At 40.0% G+C, this 23,740-nt stretch overlaps 2 protein-coding genes and 1 long non-coding RNA gene across 11 annotated transcripts in view; 2 read left to right on the forward strand and 1 right to left on the reverse strand.

Annotated features, from left to right (window-relative positions):
* Nucleotides 1-14,123, forward strand: part of sycp2 (synaptonemal complex protein 2) — a 47,344-nt gene extending 33,221 nt beyond the window's left edge. For all 6 annotated transcript variants that reach the window (XM_062054362.1, XM_062054363.1, XM_062054365.1 and 3 more), the window contains 11 exons: nucleotides 218-402; nucleotides 4,352-4,615; nucleotides 4,722-4,770; nucleotides 4,923-5,048; nucleotides 6,941-7,128; nucleotides 8,554-8,648; nucleotides 8,815-8,914; nucleotides 9,059-9,117; nucleotides 9,641-9,719; nucleotides 9,981-10,037; nucleotides 13,848-14,123. In XM_062054362.1, the coding sequence (XP_061910346.1) occupies nucleotides 218-402; nucleotides 4,352-4,615; nucleotides 4,722-4,770; nucleotides 4,923-5,048; nucleotides 6,941-7,128; nucleotides 8,554-8,648; nucleotides 8,815-8,914; nucleotides 9,059-9,117; nucleotides 9,641-9,719; nucleotides 9,981-10,037; nucleotides 13,848-13,919 (1,274 nt within the window). In that variant the 3' untranslated portion in view covers nucleotides 13,920-14,123. The remainder of the gene's footprint in view (nucleotides 1-217; nucleotides 403-4,351; nucleotides 4,616-4,721; nucleotides 4,771-4,922; nucleotides 5,049-6,940; nucleotides 7,129-8,553; nucleotides 8,649-8,814; nucleotides 8,915-9,058; nucleotides 9,118-9,640; nucleotides 9,720-9,980; nucleotides 10,038-13,847) is intronic.
* The window catches only part of phactr3a (phosphatase and actin regulator 3a), an 85,487-nt gene continuing 75,178 nt past the window's right edge, over nucleotides 13,432-23,740 (reverse strand). For all 3 annotated transcript variants that reach the window (XM_062054370.1, XM_062054371.1, XM_062054369.1), the window contains exons 8-12: nucleotides 16,237-16,292; nucleotides 15,368-15,429; nucleotides 15,167-15,307; nucleotides 15,001-15,077; nucleotides 13,432-14,628 (exon numbers count right to left, since the gene is read on the reverse strand). In XM_062054370.1, the coding sequence (XP_061910354.1) occupies nucleotides 14,613-14,628; nucleotides 15,001-15,077; nucleotides 15,167-15,307; nucleotides 15,368-15,429; nucleotides 16,237-16,292 (352 nt within the window). In that variant the 3' untranslated portion in view covers nucleotides 13,432-14,612. The remainder of the gene's footprint in view (nucleotides 14,629-15,000; nucleotides 15,078-15,166; nucleotides 15,308-15,367; nucleotides 15,430-16,236; nucleotides 16,293-23,740) is intronic.
* Nucleotides 16,232-23,740, forward strand: part of LOC133654217 (uncharacterized) — a 60,259-nt gene continuing 52,750 nt past the window's right edge. For both annotated transcript variants that reach the window (XR_009826856.1, XR_009826857.1), the window contains exons 1-2: nucleotides 16,232-16,781; nucleotides 16,873-16,981. This is a non-coding gene — a long non-coding RNA (uncharacterized LOC133654217). The remainder of the gene's footprint in view (nucleotides 16,782-16,872; nucleotides 16,982-23,740) is intronic.

The following is a 23,740-nucleotide window of genomic DNA, read 5'->3' on the forward strand; positions in this document are numbered from 1 at the left end:
ATGATTTCATAGTTGTGTTAGTTATTTGTAGCCTGCATACACAGTAGCTTTTGCTCTAGTTTGCTTTGAAGAATAATAGTAAACTGTATAAATCGAGTATTACATGTCTGCAGTGATATTGATGGTTGATGGACTGTTGCTTTACAAATGTAAAGTAAATACTCAGTTGAGCATTAAGTTCAGCTGTGTGAACAACAATGCTTTTCAACCTTTACAGCACATGCAAGGTCCAACCAGTCCATGGATTTGCCCCGCTCTCCGCTTCTCAGCCAGCAAGGATCCCCACTCTGTTCCTCCCCAAACCTTACCTGTCAGGAAACCTTCTCTCCAATCTCCAGGCTACCTAAACCTCACTACGCAGACGCCTCTTCCTTCTGTACAATGGCACCCAAGACAATGGAGGTAATGCACCTTTTGCCATCAGTGTACTAGTTGTATTGCTGCTACTGTGCTTTCTGACCTTTATGAAATGTTCTGCACAGTATTTTACATGTGATTCATGTCTGGAAAGCTGCTGACAACATAAAAGAGGCTTAGCAACTAAGCTTGGAATTCAGTTTGCATAACTTCACAGCGGTATTTATCATGTTGGAGTTATGTACGCACCAGCCCTCCTTAAGCAGGTTTAATGATGTCACTTGTCACGTGAAGTGTAAAAAGCAAAGGTGTAAAAAGTGTCGATCGATGAAGGGGCGCCGTGTGCCCCCACTAGAATTAAATTGGGCAGGAGTTATGTGTCTTGGCAAACAGTGGTAAATATATTGTTGTTCTCAGTGGGGAAGTAGCGCCCCCTTGTTTTTTGTGTGTGCACCCCTGGAGCCCCACTAACTTTGTGTTGAGTGCAGACTGCACCTGAACGAGATGCAGCGCCCGCAGAGGTTGGGCCTTTTTTTCTTTATAATCAGCCGTTACCAGTAGACTGCTGGACAGAAGCCTTAGCATGTTGCTGTCACTCTAGCTGCTCTCAGCTCTAGTTGCCAATGTCATCCTGCCTTTTCACACATTACCTGCCTCTTTTTCTGTTCCCATTTATCGGTTTCCACGGTGTTACTAATGAGCTCCATCTGTTGTCAAAACTCTTACTATTGTTACCTACCCATCTTTGGAGTTTGGTTTGTTCTCTGACCCATACATTAGTTTTCCTGACCATGTATGTCATGTCAAAATATTTTTATTTCCATTGTATGCTGAGCTGCTGCTATTTTCTCCTCAGGTTTGCTTATCAATGCCGATGGGCCTCATGTATTAAGACTTGCGTGGATTACCCACTAAAAAATTATGTACCCAGAAAACCTACGCACACACATTAATCCAAGCACATGCCTTTTGTACATCCCAATCAACTGAAAATGAGCGCACATGTTGGAGTTATGAGCCACTCCGACACCCCCCTTTAAATACGCAATTTAAATTAGACATGCGCCACTCTGCACAGTCAGAAACTCTTCTTCTTCTCGTTCACTTCTAGATGGGAACGCCCCTTTACAAAACTAATAATGCAGTATGCTGCAGATCCACCAGACTCCCATACAATTATTTTTTTGTGTCTCTGGTTGTGGCCAAACGGATGTCCTTAGGGTGTTGTACAAGGGCATTGCTGCAACAGGAGCTCGTTTGACATTGGCAATGTTCTGTTGGGCCAGCCTTGAACTTTGTATACATGTGATGATTTGTATACAGTTGATTGTAAGCATATTGTTTGTTGTGGCCGGGATGTTGTTTCTTCCATCTATCATGTATCTTGGCTTTTATGATTGTCTTTGCTTCTAGGTAGCCTGTGCTTTTGTCATTTTGTTCATGTGCAGATTCCTTTTTTTCTAGGGCATCAGCAGTTTATTTTCCTGACACATAACAGTGATAGGGGATCCATAAACATGTAATTGATCTCAGTAGTTTGCTTGGCATGGTATGCCCAGACCACGCCCAGATTAAGCCCCTTTATACATCTGCAAATCATATTGAAAGTAGCCATATGCTTGAGCGCTGCAAGATGTGGCCAATCACAAGTCAGTAGGAGATACTTGTTTCTCGTGTTTTGAGCGAACAGCTGTGGGTTAAAATTGTGAAAATGCTGTGTGCCCTGGGAACCGCAGATAGGTTGAAATTGAAAAAAATGGTCGGGCATCAGAAAGAAGATAAGGAGGAAGATTGATGTACATCGCCAAAAGAGACGAGCATTTGAAAAGATGGTTGCTAAGTCGCTGCAACTGGGTATTCGGGTGTCCTTCTTCCGCTCCAAGTGTGTCCCTCAACCTAAAGTTCCTGGCGGACGAATCTTTCAGTGGTATGATACGTAAAACTTTAGAAGAGTGGGTGACTCTGATTTCATTACCCCTAATACAAGTATAATTTGTGTAACAAAATAGAATAGAATAGAATAGAATAGAAAGTACTTTATTGATCCCTGGGGGAAATTCAGCACCACAGTTCGCTCACAATAGACAAAATGTGTTCATACAGTTGCATACTCACAGTGAGATGAGTTTCATGTGAAAATTATTTTACATTTAAACATGGCAGCGCTATCAAAAATGATACGAATGACTGACTTGTTTGATAACTAAATTTTTTATTAGAACATAGGAGAGGATTTTCACAGCTGCACGTCCTTGTCTCAAAGGTGCCAGTGTGCAGCAACAGGCTTCTGCTGCTCGCTCTAGTAAAAAAAACACATTGTGACAGCAATAGGTGGCAAAATGATAGAATTAATAGACATCCCCACAAATATTAATTTGAATATGAAGCATTAAATGCATTGGCAAAAAAGTTAATTTAGTCTCCTTGCCTCTATCTTTTTTACATTGTTGAAATCAAATGTTGGCGAAGCCTGAAGGACCACCTCTCTGTCGCCAAAGTATCCACAGCCTGTAGAAATGTGCGTACAGCAGCTATGAAGTTGGCGTGAGGCAGCGCACATTTCCACATCAATGTTAGTCATGACACATCTCAACTTTCTTTGCTGTGAAAAATAGCGTATACCAGGTTTTTGTGCGCAAGCAAGCTTGTTACATGAGGGCCGAGGTCTCCACATGTCATTGTTGGTTTTATGCACTAGTCAAATACTTGTTTTTTCCTGTCTCAATGGTATTTTTCTCCTCATGATCTCACTCTACTTCCCTTTCCCCATATTGACACCATATTTCCACCGTGAATATAAATAGTGTCTAAATTGTTTTAAATATACCTCTGCATAACACTGTAAGCTTATAAACATTTCTCGTCTCCCACCGTGGTTACAGTGAAGCCAAATGCTAGATAATACACTTCATCATATTCTGGAACAGCAGAATAAGCATGTTCCCCAAAGTCATAAGCGACTGGGATGAGAATCAGCACCTCCGAGTCTGAGCCCATGGTTCTCGCCCAGAATAGGATGTAGTGTCATCTCCGGGTTGGGGAGGAGATCCTGCCCCAAGTGGAGGAGTTTAAGTACCACAGAGTCTTGTTAACGAGTGAGGGAAAATTGAATCGTGAGATCGACAGGCGGATCGGTGACTTATCTGCAGTGTATCAATAAATGAGCCGGAAGGCAAAGCTCTCAATTTCCGGTCGATTTACGTTCCCATCCTCACCTATGGTCATGAGCTTTGGGTTATGTCCGAAAGGACAAGATCACGGGTACAAGCGGCCAAAATGTGTTTCCTCCATCGGGTAGTGGGGCTCTCCCTTAGAGATCGGGTGAGAAGCTCTGTCATTCGGGAAGAGCTCAAAGTAAAGCCGCTGCTCCTCCACATCGAGAGGAGACAGATGAGATGGTTCGGGCATCTGGTCGGGATGCCCCCCAGACCCCTGTCTGGGGAGTTGTTTAGAGCATGTCCGACCGGTAGAAGGCCACGGGGAAGACCCAGGACACGTTGGGAAGGCTGTCTCCCAGTTGGCCTGTAAAAATCCCGGGATCCCCCAGGAGGAGCTGGACCAAGTAGCTGGGCAGAGGGAAGTTGGGGCTTCTCTGCTTAGGCTGCTGCCCTTGCAACCCGACATCGGATAAGCGGAAGAAGATAGATGGATGGATGGCATTTTCCGAATCCTGATCTAAAGTTTTCGGTGACTTCTTCCCCAGGAAAAGGAAATAAGTGGGGGTCACGTACAGAGCACAACTGGGTGTGTGGCATTCAAAATTAGTAGCCTGGACTCTCACTAACTGGGTCAAAATGTTGGCAGCCTTTCTTTCAGTGCTTGCTTCAAATACACTCATTTTTATTGATAGCATTTAGTCCAATCTTAGTGATAATCTGAAAGGAAACATTAGATTGTAATACTGTGGAAAGTATAAACATTTGTTAAGATGTCCATTATTCGATGAGTTCAAGGTTTCTCTATCATTTTTCCTCCTATGTCTTCTTGTCGCCAGAAAAGTCAGATCCAACAGCAATTGAGCCCAGCTCTTCAGTCTTCAATTTCAGCGTCTCCCTGTCCCTTGTTGACATCCACAAAGCTGACAGCGGTCCCTTCTTCTCCCAACTCGCCATTCCCTAAAACCTCCATCAGCCATCACATACACTGTAGCTTCAGTCAGGAATCTACTGTATCTCAACTTTCCCTGAATCTGTCTGTATGCTCCAGTAGAATTGAGCTAAGCCCAATCGCTGCAGAGGCTGTTTGTCAGAAAACAGAGGTAAATTCTACTGTACAGTATTGTATGTCTTATCTCATATATAGTTTCCCCTTTAAAAGATTGTAATTAAACTTGAAATAATGCTTTTTTTTTCTCTTCCTGACAGAAAACACCCTACTCATACAAAGATTCTTCAAATAGCCAACACATCTCAGGTCAGATTTGGTGTTTCGTTTAGCTTTGCATTTATAAGCTATCACATCTGAGCAGTTAAAATAAAAACAAATGTATTGATATGGAATATAATCAAATCTGTTTAAAAAAGGAATACAGTTCATAAGAATTGTAAAACTTGTCTTTGTTATAGGACCCAGTCGGAAACGTTGCATCCCCTTGTCCAGTAGTTCTGAAGAGGAAGAGGAAAAGATAGAAAAAAATAAAACTAGAAGGACATGCCCTTCTCGTTTAAAACCTCGAAGGCTACTGAACACCTGTAAGAAAAACCGGCTTAAAACTGTGTGAATAATTTATACCAAATTACCTTAAAATGAACACTTAAGGCCTGATCTACTAAGATCCAGATAACATGTTCTAAATTGCGTGTTCAAAAAACGATTCGTCTGTAATAATAGTGGGCGTGTCGCGGTTATCTACAGTGCGTCCGTAAAGTATTTTACAGCGCTTTACTTTTTTCACATTTTGTTATGATACAGCCTTATTCCAAAATTGAATGAATGCATTTTTGTCCTCAAAATTCTACACACAATACCCCATAATGACGTTGTAAAAGTTTTTTTTAGAACTTTTCGAAAATGTATTAAAAATGAAAAAACAATAAATCACATGTTAAAAAAAGTTCAAGTACCAATGATTGTCACACACACACTAGGTGTGGTGAAATTATTCTCTGTATTTGACCCATCCCCTTGTTCCCCCCCTGGGAGGTGAGGGGAGCTGTGAGCAGCAGCGGTAGCCGTGTCAGGCAATTATTTTGGTTATTTAACACCCAATTTCAACCCTTGATGCTGAGTGCCAAGCAGGGAGGCAATGGGTCCCATTTTTTTTATAGTCTTTGGTATGACTCAGTTTGAACTCACAACCTACCGATCTCAGGGCAAACACTCTAACCACAAGGCCGCTGAGCAGGTTGTACATAGCCTTTGCCGATTACTTTAGCCTTTGCTGATTACTTTGTTGGAGTCCAGGTGGTTCCAAACTTCTTCCATTTATGGATGATGGCGGCCATTGTGCTCATTGGGACCTTTAAGGCAGATTTGTGCCTCGAGACAATCCTGTCTTGTAGGTCTACAGACAAGTCCTTCGATTTCATTCTTGGTTTGTGCTCTGCTGCTCTGCCATAGACTGTCACGTGGGGGTCCATAGACGTGTGTGCCTTTCCAAATCAAGTCCAATCAACTGAATTTACCACTGGTGGACTCCAATTAAACTATAGAAACGTCACAAGGATGATCAGTTGAAACAGGATGCACCTGAGCTCACTTTTGAACTTCATGGCAAAGGCTGTGAATACTTACGTACATGTGATTTCTTAGTTAGTTTTTTTAATACATTTGCATTATTATCTAAAAAAATAGAAAATATTTTTTTTCCACATTGTCGTTATGTCTGTAGAATTTTGAAGAAAAAAATTAATTCATTCAATTTTGGAATAGGGCTGTAATGTAAAACATTGGGATAAAGTGAAGCGCTGTGAACACTGTAAAAAGACTACAAAAAATGCATATCTACAAAAAACAAACTCCCATTAAAAACATGCCTGGGTACAACAAAACAAATCAATTGTATTTTTTTAATCAGCCATTAAGTCATCGAGCAGCTATAAAATTAAAACATGTCATTGTTGAATAGACAACATGTCTTATCTTTTTATTTTGGCACTCCAAATATGTTCTCATGTATACAGAAGGAATATTCTCTCCTAATAGTCTGTTTGCAGCGCGATTGTCTCCTTTATCAAAGCCATTTCGTAAGTGTGCCAGTTTGCACACACATTCTAGACATGTTAATTGTAGATCTTGATAAATCACATTGCTATTGTTATATTTGCATCTTCTCTCAGTATTGTTGCCTTTCTGATTATCATCATATAATCTGCATACACATGAAGACAGACATGCTGAAATTGCGCTCCTGTTTTGATCATTTAAAATACGCAACCCAAGCACAAGCTTCGTAGATAAACTTTCCATGCTTATGTTTTAATACAGAAAAACCTTAAGTGGATCAGGTCCTTAATGTTTTTGGATTTGATTTTGTAATGATGATATAGATAGTAAAACAAAAAGAAGCATTATAGAAGTTTGCCAATTGGAGAGCAGAAGTTGAAATCCCTCCATCACTCTTACGGATTTGTGTCTTTTTCAGTTACGGAGGTATTGCCTGAAAGTGAGATGAACCAGGTGTTGTCAACCTCCTGCAATGTGTCAAATCATTGGTATGCTGATAAGAAAGATGGAGAGATGGACATGGAGGTTTTAGAGTTACCGGATGCCTTAGTTAACCCCAGTAATTTATGTCAGCAATTCAGTTCTGAACTAAAGAAGAAGTTCCAGGTTTGTTACTGGTGTACATAATAATCCCCAATACTTAAAGGCCTACTGAAATGAATATTTTTTTATTTAAACGGGGATAGCAGATCCATTCTGTGTGTCATACTTGATCATTTCGCGATATTGCCATATTTTTGCTGAAAGGATTTAGTAGAGAACAACGACGATAAAGATCGCAACTTTTGGTATCTGATAAAAAAAGCCTTGCCCCTACTGGAAGTAGCGTGACGTAGTCAGTTGAAAGGCTCCTCACATTTTCCTATTGTTTTCAATGCAGCTAGAGCGATTCGGACCGAGAAAGCGACGATTACCCCATAAATTTGAGCGAGGATGAAAGATTCGTGGATGAGGAACATTAGAGTGAAGGACTAGAATGTAGTGCAAGACATATCTTTTTTCGCTCTGACCGTAACTTAGGTACAAGCTGGCTCATTGGATTCCACACTCTCTCCTTTTTCTATTGTGGATCACTGATTTGTATTTTAAACCACCTCGGATACTATATCCTCTTGAAAATGAGAGTCGAGAACGCGAAATGGACATTCACAGTGACTTTTATCTCCACGACAATACATCGACGAAACACTGTAGATACGGAGCTAACGTGATAGCATTGTGCTTAACTGCATATAGAAACAAAATAAATAAATCCCTGACTGGAAGGATAGACAGAAAATCAACAATACTATTAAACCATGGACATGTAAATAGACGGTTAATGCTTTCCAGCCTGGCGAAGGTTAACAATGCTGTTGCTAACGATGCCATTGAAGCTAACTTAGCAACCGGACCTCACAGAGCTATGCTAAAAACATTAGCTATCCACCTACGCCAGCCAGCCCTCATCTGCTCATCAACACCCGTGCTCACCTGCGTTCCAGCGATCGACGGTGCGACGAAGGACCACCCGATCACTGATGCGGTCGGCGAGACGGAGGAAGTTAAGGTGAGTTCGGTGGCTAGCGCGTCTGCTATCCATCTCTGTCCTCTTGGCTGTGTTGCTGTAGTCCGCCGCTAATACACCGATCCCACCTACAACTTTCTTCTTTGCAGTCTCCATTGTTCATTAAACAAATTGCAAAAGATTCACCAACACAGATGTCCAGAATACTGTGGAATTTTGAAATGAAAACAGAGCTTTTGTATTGTATTCAATGGGGTACCAATACTTCTATCAACCGTTTACGTCACGCGCATACGTCATCATATCTAGACGTTTTCAACCGGAAGTGTGGCGGGAAATTTAAAATTGCACTTTATAAGTTAACCTGGCCGTATTGGCATGTGTTGCAATGTTAAGATTTCATCATTGATATATAAACTATCAGACTGCGTGGTCGGTAGTAGTGGGTTTCAGTAGGCCTTTAATGAGGTGGTAAAGCACTTGATGAATGTGTTTATGAAATACTTAAATATTTTTTCATTTAGAATCGCTTCAAAATAATGGATGGTTATAACAAGCAAGGTATTAAGACTGTCCAGCAACATGTCTCCTCTTTCAGGATGCAACTTGACACACACAGGTCAGTCCAAATTACTTAATGTTGCTAATGACACCGATTTAGAATATATGACCCAGATTGTTATGTTGTACATAGGTCAAAGCCGAGAGTTTTTTTTCTCCAAATTCATTTGATCTCTTCTTCTTTCATCTTGATTTATAATGTGTCTTTTATGTGCTCTCTGTAGGACCCAGAAGTTTGAAAAGGTCAAGAATGTCCTCTTGGAAGAGATCAACAAACTGGAGCAGAGGAACACTGTCCTGAATACTATGGAGAAAGACCTAAATGTATATTGCACTGTCCCCCTGTTCCCTCGTTTTCCCCCCACACTTACAGTACACACACAAACCATGCAGTCTTGTGTCAGATTACAGTTATACGGTTTGTTGTGACTTCACCCTTGTGTGACAAGTCTGTTGCCTCTTTCCCAGATTTACTTTAAAAAGCAGTGCAGTTCTTTCCAGTCTTATCGAGAGGAGGAAACCAAAAGGTAAAAATGGTACTTGTTTCTTCTGTGGAGAGCGATGTAAATAGCGTGACTGAAAATTAGGGCGCATGTTTTCTTTTTGCTTATCAGAGGCTACATTTTTGATGAATACATTCTTCAAAATGTTTACTACTATATAGCCTCAGGCTGATTCATTATACTGAGCTGAGAGAATTGTCACAACACAAAATCAATATGTGTGAGGTTTTTTTTTTAACCCCATATTCACAATTTGTCCATGTTGCTCCCTTCATGACCCTGAAACTTATGAGCAATATAGAACATGGATAGATTCATGCACTCATAAAGGCCCAACCATTCATTTGAATCTCTTTTTGATATACTTCCAGTAAATGTTGCAGCTCTGTTTCTCGACAATTGTACTTGTATATAAAAGTTTTACTTCATCTCTCGCCGACCTTGAAGATTTTTTTTTAAATTCTTCACTCAATGTTGTGTGTCTTTCCTAAAATAAAGCGTCAAATGCTATTTTTATTAGAATGTTTGTTTTGATTACTCCATCCAGACAGGTGGTCCTGAAGAAAGCCCTTGAGAGTGACATCTGTCCGAGCCTAGAGTACGAGGGGCGATTGTTCACATCTCAGGTATGAACTTACAACAGACATACCGGTACATTTACTGTATTTGTTTGACTTTGTTTTAGAATTCACATCAGTATGGCTAACTGATTGTTTTTACTGACTATTATTTGGACTTCTTTTTGCTGTGTGTCTTGTCATTACTGCAGCACTTTGGCAACATATTGCTTATCTCATTGTCTTGTGTGTCAATTTATGTCATTGTGTCATATTGTGTGTATGGTCTACTTACCCTCTGACAATGGGTCGTTCTACTGCTGTTTACAGATGGCTCTGATAAGGAAGGACTTGAAAACAGTTCAAGAAAGACTCCTCAAAAAAATGGTAAGTGAGCTTAACAGTGCCTGGTAAATCCTTTAAACTGCGTGTAATTTTTTAGCTTTGTGTTCAATATAGGGCTGTCAATTAACTCATGTGATTAATGAAGAAGAACATATCACATTAGTCATGTACATACACAGATTAACCACACAATTGATTTATTTTGATATTTGTGTCAAAATATTAGGGTCTTTTTAAGGTAAATTTTAATCGTGCAAGTGAGTAATCATCTGTAATTAATTGTGATTAATCCAGTGACGTGCGGTGACCTTGACACCAGAAATTATTTTACATTGGTGTAATCAGTCCACCACCTCTTCTCAAGTTTTACGTATTGTTCAGTGACTATCTTTTCAGTCAATATATTTTTGTCCACACACATCTATCGTCCTTTTCACCTTCTTCCTGAAAAACCTTTTTTTTTTCTATTTCCACTTAATAGCAATGTCAGGCTCACAATCGCTGTCATTTGCTTGAAACAGAGAAACAAGCACCTCCTACTGACTTGTGATTAGTCAGACTGTGCCGAGGTCAAGCTACTTTCAATATTTTTTGTGTATTTACAAAACCCAAAACCAGTGAAGTTGGCTCGTTGTGTAAATCGTAAATAAATACAGAATACAATGATTTGCAAATCCTTTTCAATCTATATTCAATTGAACAGACTGCAAAGACAAGATATTTAACGTTTGAACTGGTAAACTGTTATTTTTTGCAAATATTAGCTCATTTGGAATTTGATGCCTGCAACATGTTTCAAAAAAGCTGGCACAAATGGCAAAAAAGACTGAGAAATTTGAGGAATGCTCATTAAACACTTATTTGGATAATCCCACAGCGTCTTCTCCCCGTCATCTTTGTTGTACGGGTGTAGCGTGCAAGGATGGGAGTCAAAGAAGTGTCAAAAGCTGGAGCTAACTGTTTTAATGACATTCAGGCCATGTCCAAGGAAACTCTTTTGCATGTTTAAGTTCCTAAAGCGCACCGACGTGTGTGTGTGCCGCTGCAAAACTCTTGTGGAATTATAAACCATTTAATCATCGATGTAGTGATATAGTACATGTGCAAGTGTATATTGTCTTTAACATCAGTACACACTACCAGGAGGACGCTAAATCAGTTTTTTTTTTAGTTGCTAGCTCGCGCCCGTTTTTTTCCACAAAAACACATAAAGTAACTTCATGATCTGTTGTTAAATAAGGACTAAAAACATGAGATAATGTCACACCTTTCTAATGACAGAGCAAAAAGTTTTGCTTGTCAAAGTTCTCTCATCAGGTGGAGGTTCGACAGCGATCGTATCCAAAACACTCTGTTATTAGCGCTGGCAGGAGTGTCGCAAAGCCCATTTTCATAGCTTATCAAAGTCGTACTAAAATATTTTGACAGATTTTTGAGCGCGGTGTGTAATGTTCTATATTCTCAATGGAACATTTAAAGTTTTGGTGTTGTTTACTGGCATTATCTTGCAGTCTACACGTATCTCTTATGTGTGACCGCCATCTACTGGCCACAATTATCATTACACCATGTACCAAATAAAATAATTTCGAGGTTGGTAAGCACAACTAAAATTATTCAGTTCATTAGGCGCACCAGGTTATAAGGCGCACTGTCGAGTTTTGAGAACATGAAAGGATTTTCAGTGCGCCTGATAGTCCGAAAAATACGGTACAATGGGACCCCAGCTCGTTGTGAATACTTACAGATGTCCAACGTTCTCCAGGAAGCAAAATAAATTCACATTTTGTCTGTAGTTGCAAGTTGAGGCTCTTATTTGATTCCCGGGCACGGCACCGCTGCTGCCCACTGCTCCCCTCACCTCCCAGGGGGTGAACAAGGGGATGGGTCAAATGCAGGGGACAAATTTCACCACACTTAGTGTGTGTGTGACAATCATTGGTACTTTAACTTTAACTTTATTTGTGTAGTACAGTTGGTTCATCCTTGCTGTAGATGTCCTTCTCCAAGGTATTGTACGACAGATCAGCTGGGGTGATATGAACGACATCTTCTTGCAGGACTTAAGCTTCACCAATGTTAGATGTCATGCATGCGGTGCCTGTCCGTTGAGCAAAGGCATAAGTTTAACTTAACTGTGGCACTTTTGTTTACAACAGCTTTGCCAGCGAATCGTTCTCCTCTGCTTTTTGTCGATGTAGCTAGCATTTATGCTAGCTTGTAGCTATTGGCGCAACAGCACCAGCTGACCGGCAGCAGCCGGCACTGCTCGCTGAGGACGGTGACTGCTGCTTGCTTTCACCGTAGACTCTCCAAGACACAAAAAGTATCCAATATTACTGGGAAAAGTCACTAGATTTGTCGCCAATAGCTGTTACAAAAGGAGTCGCCAAGAGGATTGACAACACTGCCCGCGCCTTCCTCGAGTATGTGTTTTGCTTTAAGATGGTATTTTAAACTTGGTGTGCGCTGATGATAAAAATGTTTGTCGCTGCAATACCAACAAGTTACCTTAGTTTTATTCAAAGTTCTGTTTTGAAGAAAAATTAACCACCTCTCATTGTGATCACAGACTATGTAACAAATGCGTGCGTCTTCAGGGTTAAGCCTTAATCCGGAAGTGATTAATCTTCATTCATATTTGATAACGCAATAATTTATTTTTATTAATCACATGGATTACCGCGTTAAGGTTGACAGCCCAATAAATAAATATATTTAACTAAACTGCAAAGTGCAAATAAAAATACAGCTTCACTACTTAAGTTACAATTTGTGCGTTATTCTTGACTTAGCTATAGACTTCTGTTTGTTTGATTTTGTTATTACTGCCAAAAGTTGTGATAAAGTGTATTGCATTTGAGTACCGCTGCGTCCCATACGGTCCACAGTTGATGTTGGGTCCCCTATGGTTAAGAAACACTGTGCTAGCTGATGATTGACCCCACTTCTCCCAGTGTGGTAAGTCGGAGCACTGTTTACTGATGCCTAAGCGGTGCTGAAGCACTGGAAGACCTGAGCATCCATGTTTTTTTTCTCTATTTTAGAGTCTTAATGATTAAGGATAATTATGTTACACTTCAAGAATGTGCTGGCTGCCGAGTTAGCCAGTACGGGCTTTTAGCTTGGTAGTCAGCACGCTCGCCTCATGTGGATGAACAGGGTTCGCGTCCCCGTGCGGAATGGCATAAAGGGAGGGGCTGAACCACATAGGTTACACAAACATGATTTTACAACATAGTGCTAGCAGACCAGCAGTAAGCCACGTCCTCTTCCTTTTTACCTTACACACATAAACCTGTGAGGAGAAGTGACTACACATACTGAAGCCTTATTAATGATCAGTGTGCAAATTTAGTGATTTTTACTCAAGAAAATCTTAAACTTTTTTAATTATACAGGAATGACATTTATAACACAGTTTAATGGACAAATATTTATTTTATGGTTTTATTATTCTTTTTTTTTCTTTTTTTCATCATGACAAGTGAGGCTCTGCCTCACCTGCCTACCCTGACCGCACAAACCTGGATAATTCAAACTCCAATCCAAATAGTGTGATTATTCAGATTTTAAAAAAAAAAGAAAGTTTGACAGCACTCGCTTACCTGAAGCCCTGACCTAAGCGCAAAATAGTATTTCATACACAAATGTATCAGATTTTTCTGTTGAAGAGTTGATTCAGCTGTAATTTACCATCTTCCCCTCTAGGCAGAGTAGCTAAAAGTGCTTTCATTCGATTGCTTGAAAACCTAAGTTTAGAAGATGTCCTGTGGGATAAATTGTGGTCAATCATACTGTACATTTCCATGATTGTTAAAGGTTGTCATTGTGCTTGTGTGCATTGTCCAGCAAGAAGAGGAGTTCCAGAGTGTGAAGAGAGGTCTGCAGGCTTTGCTTTTCTCTGATGGAGTGTCTGAGTGATTGTTCTATTCTTCCAGAGGTGTGAAAACTATGGCGGTTCATTAGGCCACCATTTACTGTATTATATGTTGTTTTGTACAAGCAGTGTGTTTTTATGATATTTGTTCAATGTAATCTGTCTTCGCTCAGACAGAAGTTGCTGTTCTGCATTTTCAGTTTGAAGGAATTCTTAATTAAATAGGAAATTTAAAAAAACACACGAGCCTTTCATTTTTAAGAAAAAGACTTGGTATTTTTGAAATAGTAGTAGTGCTTACAAAGGGAGTTCTTTTTTCAGTGAAGACGTTGACATACTGTATGTACAGTGAATATCAAATTCATCTCCAGTCCAAGTGACACATTATTCATCAGTTAAGAGAAGGTGGTCACATGCACAGCATAATCTCACTAAACATCTTGTCATGTCCATGAAACGGTACAAAAGAAAACAACACTGACTCCATGACAAGATTGTTTTTTCTTTCCTCGCCTGCCCTCATCCTGAGAAAAAGAAGCTTCACCACAGTGCTCCTCCTCCTCCAGCCTGCTGCCATCATCAAAGGCCAGGAGGTAGGTCTCCAGGACAGGACGCCATGAGCATTATCTTCTGTCCAAGCAGGAAGAAAGTTACGCACTGGCTGAAGATGGGAAAGGCTTCAGGCTTGTCGACACAGCGGATTCAGAACAGTTCTTCACAGAAGAAACTCTGGGCTTTCATGGCCGGTGGAACCTGGAGAGACAAACGTGACAACATGAGTTTGAAGTCATCACAGATTGCTGTGATTTCAGCCAATAATCAATGCCCTATTTTTAGTCACAGCAGTGTGTGTTCTGAGGGACTGACTGAGCACGCCTATCCTGGGTCACTGTTACAGCACAAACCCCTCCTTACAAACAAGCTTAGCCAAGGACAATTTTCAATTTTATCAATTCCACCCCTATACCCCCTTTTACTCTGAAGCACTTCCATCTATTTTTAGCTCATCTGTCCTCCCTGAACAAGCAAGTAGAGCTAAATTTAGTCCACTGCTTTCCCAGAATAGAGCACTCCAACACCTTCCCTATACATACTAAATTCACACGCACGCCTCAGAAGACGAACCTCGTTAGGTGTTTGCTGGATGCATGTACTTCCATCTCAGTGCTTTTGAACTCATTCAGCTCTTTCCGGATGGCAGCCTGCGAGGAAGAGCAAAGATGGCGTTCGCAATGTAGCAGGTGTCACTGGTGAGTACGAAAGAGTGTCGTGCAGGCTATATTAATATTACCTTGTCTGCTGCTGACAGCCTTGTCCAGGGCTTGTCTGCCCTCCTGTCGTAGTCCTGAGCTTTGGCCACTTCCACATAGTCACTGAAGCGAATCAGAATTTTTCTGTCCCGAAGCTCATCAACTGTTGGCCGCTGATTGAGCTGCAAAGAAATACAAGCTAAGTGTTCCTGATTTTCTTAACATCAATATTTTTGAAATACCTTTCTGTTTAGCCTCTGTTTGATCTCCCGCCTCTCTTCTTGTTCGGTCTGGTCATTTCTCTCTGGGCGGAACAAAGAGATGTCATGTTTTAATTACTTGTTTGTTCGTGATCAACATTACGATTTCTTCAACACTTTGTGAAAGCTTTTTTTCACTCTTAAGACGTGGCATACTAAAATTTTTCAGTGAATTAAGATTTTTTTTTTTTTTTAAGAGTTAAGTTTTGCTGAGGCCTGTATTAGAATAGAATAGAATAGAAAGTACTTTATTGATCCGTGGGGGAAAATCAGCATCACAGTTCGCTCACAATAAACAATAAACACTTAGGTATTTTTTACATGTGAATAATATAAATACAGTCTATTATACAGCATTATTCACATGTGAATAATACAAATACAGTCTATTGTACAGCATTATTCACATGTGAATAATATAAATACAGTTTGCAGTATTAGGAATATCCTGTCCTTATTTAAAGTTACATTCAAAGTAATATTTGAAATTTATGTTTACATGATTTCTATGTGTTATTTGGATTAGATTAACAAAATATGTATTTTTAGATAATTCAATATATTGACTGTTGACCATAATGTAATAACTGATCATATGATACAGGGACAAGCGGTAGAAAATTGATGGATGCATGTTGAGAAATGTAACATTAAATGCATTCTCACACAGAGTGTTTACAGTGAAAATAGAGATGGTGCTGTGCTGCTGGCTCTTGTTGAATAATATATGTAACCCTGCTATCATTAATGCATCATCTTGTGTTTTTCCCCTTTGTTTTTCGGCTCTTATTTGCAACTTGCAAATGAAAATAGACTTTACTTTGCAGCCATTTCCAAGTGTCAAAACTTACGTTTTAAAATGTTCCGACTCTCCAGCTCCTCCACATTGGGTCTCTGGCTCAGCCTCCTGCGGAGAAACACCAACACCACGTTTTGAACCATTGTCCACTCTCCCGCTGTCACGGCCCTTTCTTCTCTGCACTTTTGTCACTTGTCCGGAATAACCGCTTATGTCTCCATCTTGCATCCGAACCCCGGCTGTGATACTTGGGTAGAGGTGTGCCGAACATCTGGAAGACTAAGGAAAATCTGCCTGCTTCTCTTCTTGGATTATGTATGGATTTCGAGGTGATCCATGTCATGCCAGCGTGTGCTGCAATCCTCTGTACTTGCTGCACTCTGCTACATGCGCTTTTCTACTGGGTCGTGATGGACTGCCGGCGCGCCTCTGCCTCAGTCTCCCTGGTTACTGCATGCATAATGAGCTGTGGGCCGGGCTTGTTTCAAGAGGCATCCCCGGTACAACCCACTGAGGTGCACTAAGCCAGCAGCACACTCAAACACGCACGACTTTCTCAGCATGTCATGTGTCCCCAGCATCAAAGCCTTCAAAAAGGTCTCCAAAATTCAATGTTACTCTGAATAGCCTATGTGTTTGTGTGAACTATTATAAGTGATATTATTAATAAATGTCATCCACACCACAGAGCATGATCTAGAGGTGCAAAGGACAGACAGCAGAATGCCACCCTCACTGTGGGACTCCCTTCATCCTCTGTCCCCACTTTGTACACTTTGTATTTATGCAACACAAAGGTGAGTACTCTCACACACGTGATACGTGGTCTGAGGACAACCCAACTATTGCTTTGTTCCATTAGGCTGATGTTTATTTACCTGCATATGTGCAGATTTGGGTGTATTTTGACTCGCTACGACCTCACTTCATTTGACACTTGCCCTGATTTAGAGAAGAAAAGATTAAGGGGTCCACAAATTTAGCATTAATTTGTGAAAAACAATGTTGGATTCATTCGTTGATCCCTATGTAACGTATTTGATTGACATATCGACTGGCGTGCTGCTGTGATCGTGACGCTAATGTGTACTACCCACTGTAGCCGCAGTACAGTGTTGAATATCTTAAAATGTGTTTTGTGGCAAGTCCAACTTTGACCACAGTATCAGTTGCTATGTGGAGTGGGGCTTTCCTTCCTTTTCAGCAGACAGCATTGCAAAATGATTAAACCCCCACCTTCCTCTCATGCAAGATCCACCCAGAGATGGGACCATATGAATCCCTTCCCTACTGTACTTTCAAACTATGGAAAATGTTCTTCTCATCTCCCAGAATCCTTTATTTTACCCAAAATAGCGGTAATTTGTGTTTAATCTTAGTAACATGCATTTTAGCACATTTTTATAGGTAGACTTAGACAAACTTTATTGATCCATGCAACTAAAAGTCCATTATATTGTTACAGTACCTGGTGGTATCTTGTTACCATTTCAGACAGCTTTGTATGTATAAAACTAAAAGTACTTTCATTTGTAAATAGGTTGTACTAAATAGCGCTTTTTTTTTCTTTTTTTTTTACCTCCAAGGTACTCAAAGAGCTTTGAAACTATTTCCACATTCACCAACTCACACACATACATTCACACACTGATGGCGGGAGCTGCCATGCAAGGCTCTAACTATGACCCTTCAGGAGCAAGGGTGAAGTGTCTTGCTTAAGGACACAACAAACGTGACTAGGATGGCGGAAGCCAGTGATCGAACCAGAAACTCTTAGTTTGCTAGCACGGCCGCTCTACTAACAGAGCCCCGTCCCTATGGAAAATGATGTAAAACAACTTTATTTTCCAGAATTCATTACTTTATCCAAGTATTCATAATGGTAGGAATTTGTGTTAGTTGTCATGTTAACATGTTGGCCAATCTTGTAGGTATAAAACTACAAGTCCATATCTCGCGTTACATTCAAACTATGGTTAGAAAACACTTCATTTACTAGAATGTTTTATTTTATCCAGGTATTAAAATAATGGGAATTTTCTGTTTAGATTTGGTTAGCATGCTAACTGTTAAATTGTATGTCTATTTCATAGGTATAAAACCATGATATTATCTGGCGCTATCTTCATGTTAGCATTTTAGCCACCTTTGTAGGTAATGTATAAAACTAAACTATGGAAAATGGTGGGAAAACACATTATTTCCCAAAACGCTTTACTTTATCCAACTATTCAAAATGAATTTTAGTTAAATGTTAGTATAAATTATTTGATTTTAGTATAAATAATTGTTATTATTACCAAAACTTTTGTTAAACATGACCAAATATTGCTCTTACTTGGCTTTAAAGAATTTTTGAAAAACAATGAATTTAAATCCATTTCCTGTAATTCCAAATAAACATCCTGGAGATTTGTAATTCCAAATTCGGAATTTTGCACAAGACTGACCACAATCAGTGGAAAGAGGTTGCTGGTTTGAGGCTGATGTGTGCAGGGCTGATGCTCACTCATTCTAAAAACAAACAAAACAAAAAAAGTTATTTATCTGATGCGCCAATTTATGGGCTCTTTGTGTAAAAGAGGAGTATATGACCATGGAGTTGCACATCAAATGATTGAATATGTGATTCAGGCCTTTACATACTTTTATATATAATATTTATTTCAACCAATCAGCATAGAGTGTACAAGTACATTATACAGGTATTGTTAAAAGAGAAGTATTCCTGCTGTGACAGAATAGAGAAAGCTGAATGGAAGTGTTCTGGCACATTATGTCATGAATGCACATCGCTGTAGCAAACAGCCTGTGTTCATTAGCACACGGTTGACTCGCCGTCCAAAAATAGCACAAGGATTTACTTGATCTTGACTTGTGGTTTCCAAGAAATAAAAAAACACACAAAAACGATCTAACATTTTCCTTGTAATGTATTGGGAGTGGAAACTGTGCCTTACTTCTGGGAATATAACATTTCACAGCACAGTTGAATGCCATCAGGTGGAGGGAAAAGTCTGTAAAATCAACCTTAGAGTGCCTTTGGTCCCTCTGCTTCCACCTTTGATATATATATATATATATATATATATATATATATATATATATATATATATATATATATATATATATATATATATATATATATATATATATATATATAAACACTTTCAACAGCCTCAACAATAACAGGAACCATTGTCTTTGTAACTGTTGCCAAGCAACCATACACTGTCTCCGAGACCATTGCCACCTCACAAAGATGCTTATTTCTGCCTAACAACACAGTTGTGGGGATTTCTCTGTTACACACCATGCTGCTGACGTGGTGCTATTTTTAGAAACAGCATTCCCTTTTTGTTGCCATTGTGTGTAGTCCTAATAAAAACGGGCGCTGTTAATATCACAGACATACAATTTTCTCTCATCCATCCATCCATTTCTACCGCTTATTCCCTTCGGGGTCGCGGCAATTTTCTCTCATGCATATCTAATTATAACGTGCTCAACTCAAGCACATACACTGATTATATAGCTAAATATAGCATCTGGACACAACATTAAGAAAATCTGAGCTCCAGTGCAGAACAAATGTGCTTTTAAAATAAATTATTTGTAGTTTGTCATTAGTACATACTGTAGCTGTATTGAATCCTACTGCGAGCTGTCTATTCCTTTGTGTCTTCTGTATGCTTTATGCCTTTTCAAATGTACTCCCGCCCCTATTATTTCTGTGTATACTGTATAACTCACCGGCACATTTGATTGGTAGTGCACAGTGAGATGCATTATTGAACAAAGCCCAGGCTAAGATTAGAAGAAAATCTAGTAAGTGCGGCTGCAGCACAATCGTGAATAAGGTGAATCTCTAAAAATAGAAAGGTCATCCGTCAACAGACCCAGTGTATAGACACAGTATGATCACGTGCCATACGACATTTTCTGCTGGATGTGCAGTAACTGTAGCAGTAGGCATTGATATTAAAGCACGGATAAGAATAAGCAGCAGGAGAAAGTAGAAAGGGTGTGTGAGGGAAAATCCAGAGATTTATGTGATTGTTTTGTCATTCACCGTGAATACCCAAGAAAAGTTAGCATTTTAACTACAATAACTGATTGTCGGGTATATTTTGCCAGTGTTTCCTTGCCAAAAATAATTGTGTGTGCCAACACTAGGCGATGAATACTTGTGTAGCCATTTATATAATAATTAACTGTTTTTAATTTAATGATGATTTTAATCTACATTTAAAACACTTCCTTGTGGTCTCGATCAGTGGTTATCAACCTTTTTTCACCCAAGTACCACCTCAGAAAACACACTCTACAAGTACCACCATAATGACCAACATTAAAATACAGTAGTGTAGTAGGCCTAAGTATTCATTAAAAACAAGGCAGCGTTTGTATTTAACAAGTATATTTGATATTTTGGCCACTGTAACATTACACACAGTTTGAACAGTAACACTTTGTTTCAATATTTAATTGATTCTTTGGCATACCACTAGCTGGAGCCCACGTACTAGTAGTGGAACACGTACCACAGTTTGAGAATCCCTGGTCTAGATAATGTTTTGGTGTACATTTTGCATAGATTTGCTCCCCAGTCACATTTATAATTTACTTTCTGCGTACTGATGTTCGTTTGTGTAGGCGTTCCCAGATTACAATTGAAACCACATCCCAGCACCTCTACAAGTATCAGAAAGTATTGTTTACAAATCTACACTGTTTCCCCTCTGTCATCGTCTCTTAGCAAATCCAAAAAGGACTTGGTAGCATTTACTACTTTGTTGGATACAAGACTCATTGTTCTAAAAATATCTACAAGATAGGAACTATTTTGTTTCCATTGGTGACTTTGTATCAGAACCAACCAACGTAACGTGTGGAGTCCCCCAAGGTTCAATCTTGGGGCCGACTTTATTTAACATCTATATGCTCCCACTAGGACAAATCATGCAAAATAATAACATTGACCATCATTGCTGTTCCGATGACACCCAAATCTATGTAGCGCTATCACCAAATGACTATCGCCCCATAGATCTTCTGTGCCAGTGCATTGAGCAAGTCAAACACTGGATGTGCCAAAATTTCCTACAACTAAATGAAGATAAAACTGAGATCATTGTTTTTGGTGCTAAAAAAGAAAGGTTTAAAGTCGTCAAACACCTTCAATCACTGTCCCTGAAAACCTCAAATAAAGCCAGAAATCTTGGGGTTATTTTAGATTCTGATTTACATTTCGACAGTCACATCAAATCAGTAACAAAATCGGCCTACTATCACCTCAAAAATGTAACAAGACTTAGAGGGCTCATGTCAGCTCAAGACTTAGAAAAACTTGTACATGCCTTTATTACCAGTAGGCTAGACTATTGTAATGGTCTCCTTGCAGGTCTTCCGAAAAAAAACTGTCAGGCAGCTACAGCTTGTTCAGAACGCTGCTGCTAGAGTTCTAACAAAGACCAAAAAATGTGAGCACATTACACCAATTCTTAAATCCTTACATTGGCTCCCTGTACATCAGAGAATTGATTTCAAAATCCTCCTGCTCACATATAAATCACTACATGGTCTAGGGCCGAAGTATATCACTGATATGCTCCCACTATATAAGCCCTCTAGATCACTAAGATCTTCTGAGACCAATCTGTTAGCGGTTCCCAGAGTAAACTCAAATCAAGGGAGAACATCATTCAGTCACTATGCAACAAATAGCTGGAATAAACTTCCTGAAGATGTCAGACTCTCCTCAACTGAAGACTTTTATGTTCACTTTAGCTTTCAGCTAAATCTTTTAACTTTTTTTATTTATTTTTTTTTTTTTTTTATAATGTCCTGCCCAGCTTCTCGGGCAAATCATATAGCAGATGTAGATGCCCATATCGGCTGTTCAGATTTACTTTACAAAAGAGAAGTGTAGGATACTTCTCTTGTTGCCTGACTTGTATTTTGACTTTATTAAATGTATTTATATTATCATTTGGTGCAGCCGGGCCGGAGCAGGAGGGGATAGAAAGAGAGAAAAAGGAAGACAGAGGGGGGAATTGTGGGGACAAGAGGGGGATTAGACAGAGAGACAAAAACAACAACAGCAAACACAACAACAGAGCAACAACAGCAAATACGACATGTACAAATATGATGGTAAAAGTAATAGCAAATAAGCAGTTAGCGAAAATTTAAAAAAAAATACAGAAATGACAATGAGCATTATTACACTAAAAATGGAGCAATATGAATACCAATAGAAATAGTGCTATTGATAATAAACAATACCAGTACTTTACCTTTATTATCAACAATACAATTGTTCAAATGCAACAATACATATACGTAATGATAACTTGAGATACGAAAGAATGCAGAAAAATGGAGGGGAAGAAAGAGAAGCAACCTACATTAACCTTGTAGATTGTTATAGTAACAATAGGTTAAGCTTTTTCAGTGTGCCATGTGTTATACCCAGTTTACCCTAGGGCAACAACGTTAATATATGTTTGATGAAACGTGATTATGTGCATGAGTGTATGTGTGCATATGTACTTGTATATGTACAGTATGTGTACGTGTGCTTGTACAGTGAATGTATATGTACAGAATGTGTATATGTGTGTACAGCGAATGTATATGTACAGTATGTGTATATGTGTGTTTGTACAGTGAATTTATATGTACAGTATATGTGTGTGTGTGTTTGTACAGTGAATGTATATGTACAGTATGTGTATATGTATGTTTTTACAGTGAATGTATATGTACAGTATGTGTATACAGTATGTTTGTATAATGAATGTGCGTGTGGATGTACGAACTTTGAGTGTGTAAATATGTACTGTATTTATTTGTATATGTATGTGGGAGCGTAGGTACCTATGTATTTCTGTATGTATGTGTGTGAGTATATGTGAATTTGCATGTACAATACATTTGACTCCCAGTGTGTGCGGGAGCCAGAGTACGGCCCCAGCCTCCCCGAGAACCCATCCCACAAACAGTAGGTGTGGTGCCCAGGGAACCAGGGGCCACCGCCCCCACGCAGCCAAGCCGGACAACGACAGGAACCCCAGAGCCTGGCCCACCGTGCCGCCCACAAGGGCCAGCAGCAGGCCGCAGACAGACGCACCCGGCAGAGGACAAGGCACGAGAAAAACAGGGGGCAGCCAGACCCCAAGCCAGCGAGAGACCACACCCCACACGGACAGAAAGGCGGGACGCCCCGCCCGAGGGGCCCGGAGACCCCCCGCAACCGGACGGGAAGACCGCCCCCGCCCCACCGGCAACAGGGCCCCCACGACACCCCCCCCCCCCCCCCCCCACCCCCGGAGAGCGAGGCCAGCCCACGGCCACCCCACCCAAGCCGGCCGCCACAGGACCACCCAGCACGGGGCCACAGGAACCACCCACCCCACCCGCAGGGACCCCAACGATGGAGATGGAACAACCAGCAACCGCCCCGCCGAGTCCCCCCCTGAGGTACGGGAATAAATAAATAAAATAAATAAATACATAATAATAATAATAATAATATTAATACAATATATTAA

This window comes from Entelurus aequoreus, linkage group LG07 (genome assembly GCF_033978785.1).
Source record: "Entelurus aequoreus isolate RoL-2023_Sb linkage group LG07, RoL_Eaeq_v1.1, whole genome shotgun sequence".
Classification (NCBI taxonomy): domain Eukaryota; kingdom Metazoa; phylum Chordata; class Actinopteri; order Syngnathiformes; family Syngnathidae; genus Entelurus; species Entelurus aequoreus.